Source organism: Phoxinus phoxinus, assembly GCF_949152265.1.
Source record: "Phoxinus phoxinus genome assembly, chromosome: 23".
Lineage (NCBI taxonomy): Eukaryota > Metazoa > Chordata > Actinopteri > Cypriniformes > Leuciscidae > Phoxinus > Phoxinus phoxinus.
The window spans coordinates 1,744,515-1,749,514 of record NC_136898.1 but is presented as its reverse complement, the minus strand read 5'-3'; the positions used below and the strand labels follow the sequence as shown (position 1 = coordinate 1,749,514).

At 40.1% G+C, this 5,000-nt stretch overlaps 1 protein-coding gene across 4 annotated transcripts in view; it reads left to right on the top strand.

The window, feature by feature from the left end:
• The window catches only part of cplane1 (ciliogenesis and planar polarity effector 1), a 70,328-nt gene that overhangs the window by 47,428 nt on the left and 17,900 nt on the right, over nt 1-5,000 (top strand). For all 4 annotated transcript variants that reach the window (XM_079600073.1, XM_079600074.1, XM_079600071.1 and 1 more), the window contains exons 38-43: nt 472-543; nt 1,415-1,542; nt 1,657-1,879; nt 2,885-3,087; nt 4,472-4,547; nt 4,616-4,732. In XM_079600073.1, coding sequence (XP_079456199.1) covers nt 472-543; nt 1,415-1,542; nt 1,657-1,879; nt 2,885-3,087; nt 4,472-4,547; nt 4,616-4,732 — 819 coding nt within the window. The remainder of the gene's footprint in view (nt 1-471; nt 544-1,414; nt 1,543-1,656; nt 1,880-2,884; nt 3,088-4,471; nt 4,548-4,615; nt 4,733-5,000) is intronic.

The window sequence follows — 5,000 nt, the reverse complement described above, 5'->3', positions numbered from 1 at the left end:
TGACTGCTTTGTGGTCCAGGGTCACTTATTACAATACTGTACTAACATTTTTAAATAAATAAAAAACATAACAAAAACAAAACAACAGCTCTGTTCACAGTTTCGGTGCATGTCTCTTTAAATTATAATGAGCTGCTCACCCCCCCTCTCTTCTGTGGGGAGTGTCAACACAAGACAGTAGTATATACTTAATTATGCTAATACGGGAAATATGCTAATACGGGACAGTATGTCAGTGGTCGTGGGCGGAGCCAAAAAAACCCCCCAAAACTTGATTATTGAGTGTTTAGGCTTAAAAAAAAAAGGATTCTTTTTTTTTAAAAGGATTTAAAAAAAAAAAAGGAGTGAATGGATTTTTTTTAATTGTATGGTGGATGTGTCCACACACTGCAAACACATTATAAAAGTGAATTTTGCATCCGATGACCGCTTTAACTCCACTAATGTAAGTTCTGCTTTGCTTTACTCTAGAACTGCCTCGCTCCATCACAGATCAAGATGTTCCTGTCCGGCCTCAGGCTCCTCCCAGCATGCCGTCTGCTCGTAAGTTCAGGAGAGGAATGTGATCTTCAGCTCTCTGTTGAGTTCACACAGGGTCCAAAATGAGCACTTGAGACGCAGCGGATTCAAATCAAATTTGCCTTTTTTATGAATTGATGAATTGCAAAGTGATGCTTGGTTTAATTTTTTGATACATGGGATTTTTTATTTATTTTTTACAAATCTAGTGGAAAAAAAGATAAATAAAGATGGTCTATTAAAGGAAAATGACAAAAAATGTAGCAATTTCTTAGATATTTTTTTTTAGTATCTAGTATTATTAGTTACTATTATATGTACTTTTTGTCTGGGAAATTTCATGGCCAGTAAAAAAAATATTTATATGTAGTAAATGTCCATACACAATACACATCATTGTAAGATAAAACGAATCAGTGAAAATAATCCCCAAAAATTATTGTGATTGAAATAATTTTGAAAATGCACAATTATCTCAATGATCAGGCAATTAATCCATAATTGCAACAGGCCTATTTATATACCATTATAGTATTTATTAAGATTTTGTATTTATTAATATTAATATATTTTTAAATGTATGTTTAGTTTTGATTTTAGATTGAGAAAATAATGGGAAAATTAAGTATTTAGCACAATTTCCAATTTTTTTCTAATTATAATTATTATTATATATGGGGGTGTTTTTTGGGAAATTATGCAAAAAATACTATTTTATAGCCAGTTAAAAAAAAAAATATGGTGGTAAATGTTCATACACACCATTTCAAAATCATGAAAATTGAAATTTTCAAAAATGGCATACTGTGTGTGTGTGTGTGTGTATATATATATATATATATATATATATATATATATCTCATTATTAGTGTTGTGTGTGTTTGTACCCCCACAGCTGAAGGAGGGCTGCTAGATGTGGCTCCAGTCGTTCCTCCAGACGTGTTCTTGAATCTCCGCTACTCCAGAGATAAATCCTCAGACCAGCCGGACACCAGAAGCCTTGCCGAGGCGAACGCAGATCTCGTAGGGGAATGCGGCACTAAGAGCCGTCAGACCAGAAACTGATCAAATGATGTTTAGACAGTTTGAGTGTTTTTCAGAAGTAATTCTCTCTCTGTTGTTCTTGTGTTGTTGTAGAATCCTGAGGGCCGGAGGTTTATTAATGTGATCGACCTGACAGACGACTCTCTTCTTCAGAACATGCCTTCATTTACACCATCATCTGCTGAGCTCCACCTACTGGCAGCTTCTGTCCTAAACCCCGCCTCTTCTGATGTAAACCACGCCCCTAAACCCGCCTTAAACTCCGCCCCCAACGACTCTGAGCGCTTTACTGAGCATCTGATCGGAGAGATTCCAGGTACACTGTTCATTTACATGAAGAAAATAACTACTTATAAAACAGTCTTTTAGGGAAGGGATTCCCAAACATTTTTGTCCTCCAAACCCCTTTGTACGGTGGCTGAGAAGTGCAAAACAAACCACAATTACAAAAACAAAACAACAAATTTATAAGCGCAATGGAAAGACTAAAAACAATTGAACAAGTTAGAAAACAAAATAACAAATCTGAAAACACAACGACAAATCAGACAAAACAGAAAAGGTAGGTATGCCGGTATGTGGAGAATGGAATACTGACCGCTGATTGGACGAGACATCTGTCAATCAATACATGCAGAGAGTACAGCAGACTGCGGCGGAAGAAAGTCGCTTTGAAGAAGATTTGTCGTTGAGTTTTCTGATTTGTTATTGTGTTTTCTATCTTGTTAATTTGTTTTTAGTCTTTCCATTGTTTATAAATGTGTTGTTTTGTTTTGCACTTATTTTAATTGTGGTTTGTTTTGCACTTCTCGGCCACCGTACCCTTGACCTAAAATACAAGCTAATATTTCAATAATAATTAACCACACATTTGCATGTTCACAATTCTCTGATGTCTGTTAATGGTCACATGTCATGCAGGTAAACAAATAAAATATTTTATCTTGTTTTATTACTATTGTTTAGAAAAAAATTTTTTATGCTAATTTTACATTTAAAATAATTTAATTAGTAGTTTTTCATCAACCAAGTTTGGGAAAGCCTCAGTTTTCTATGTGTATATACAGTAAAGTGTAATTTATTCCTGTGATCAAAGCTGAATTTTCAGCATCATTACATTTACATTTATGCATTTGGCAGACGCTTTTATCCACTTACTTGCATTTCAAGGTTCACATTTAAATTTTTATCAGTTCTTGCTTTCCCTGGGAATCGAACCCATGACCTTGGCGTTGCAAGCGCCAACGCTCTACTGTTTTGAGCCACAGGAAAGCTACGAAATGAACACTGTTCCAAACTGACCGGTGTTTTGTCCCCTCAGGTGTGTGTGTGTCTCCTGAAGCGGTGCTGGGGGGAGACCCCGTGACTCTGAGCGAGCTGAAGGCCGGACACGTGCCTGGTGTGGAGCGAGCGCTGATGTCCAGGAGTCAGATCTCAGCTCGGCTCTCACAGATGGACTCTCAGCTGCTCAGACTGCAGAGCATCGCAGATCACATGGACCGAGAGTTCGCCAACACCAGACTGGTGAGGACACCAACAGCGCACGCTGGGAAACACTGTTCTGTGAAACACAACAATAAACAAACTTACATATAGATCACAGAGAGAGGACATTTTTTGTACAACAGACTGGGTCGTATGACCAATCAGAGCAGAGTAGACCAATCACAGCAGACTGGGTCATCTGACCAATCAGAGCAGACTGGGTCATCTGACCAATCAGAGCAGAGTAGACCAATCACAGCAGACTGGGTCATCTGACCAATCAGAGCAGACTGGGTCATCTGACCAATCAGAGCAGAGTAGGCCAATCACAACAGACTGGGTCGTATGACCAATCAGAGCAGAGTAGACCAATCACAGCACACTGGGCCATGTGACCAATCAGAGCAGAGTAGACCAATCACAGCAGACTGGGTCGTATGACCAATCAGAGCAGAGTAGACCAATCACAGCACACTGGGCCATGTGACCAATCAGAGCAGAGTAGACCAATCACAACAGACTGGGTCGTATGACCAATCAGAGCAGACTGGGCCATCTGACCAATCAGCAGAGTAGACCAATCACAACAGACTGGGTCCTATGACCCATCAGAGCAGAGTAGACTAATCACAGCAGACTGGGTCATCTGACCAATCAGAGCAGACTGGGCCATCTGACCAATCAGCAGAGTCGACCAATCACAGCAGACTGGGTCGTATGACCAATCAGAGCAGAGTAGACCAATCACAGCAGACTGGGTCGTATGACCAATCAGAGCAGACTGGGCCATCTGACCAATCAGCAGAGTAGACCAATCACAACAGACTGGGTCGTATAACCAAACAGAGCAGAGTAGACCAATCACAGCAGACTGGGTCGTATGACCAATCAGAGCAGACTGGGCCATCTGACCAATCAGCAGAGTAGACCAATCACAACAGACTGGGTCGTATGACCAATCAGAGCAGAGTAGACCAATCAGAGCAAACTGGGTCGTATGACCAATCAGAGCAAACTTGGTCGTATGACCAATCAGAGCAGAGTAGACCAATCAGAGCAAACTGGATCGTATGACCAATCAGAGCAGAGTATGCTCTCGGAAAGGAGTTAGAGACCAAGTCCTTAATCAAACTGTTTCAGACATTCCTAGAAAAGAGTTTGCGTGATAATGCTACTTTAATTAATAACCAGTTGATTCTGTTTTTATTTTTTTATTTTTTAATATTTTATACTTATTATTATATATTTTATAGTATATTATTATTATTATAGTTTATATGATATATTTAATCTAAGCAATTTAGTGAATGTCTAATTACACATTATATCCCCTCTTGACCTCTAGATATCAGCTATTATTCACTGAAAAACATTAATATCTGTTAACTACTGCTAACTACAGTTCTGTCCTGTTGTGCTTCAGCTGGTGAACCGTATTGAGACCCTGAGCCCCTCCGTGAAGAAACCTCTCTCCGGCGCGCTCAGAGTCACACAAGAAGGTCAGAGAGCTTCAGTAGCTTTATATAGAGGACATAAACAAGCCCACTGAACACGTGTGTTTCTACAGTGAGGAGTTCCTGTCCCTCAGCGCAGCGGATCGACCCAGACCGAGAAGAGGAGGAGTTTCTGTCGTCTCCTGTATCGAGCCGGTGTTCAGTCCATCAGGAGCGCTCTCCTCCCGCAGGTACAGTATCATCTGCACTCACACACACACTTAAAGGGATATTTCACTGCAGTGATGGAGTACTCGAGTCCCTATTCTCTGGACTCGTGACTTGACTTGGACTCGCGGACTGATGACTCGTACTTGGACTCGAGGATAATAAAATCGTACTTGAGCATTCATCAAATGAAAGACGTTGGATGAAGTTTCTGACTAAATAGTAGAGTTGAGCCGGATACTCGGCTGAAACGAGTATCCGGTACGGATAAAGCACTTTTGCCGAGTACGA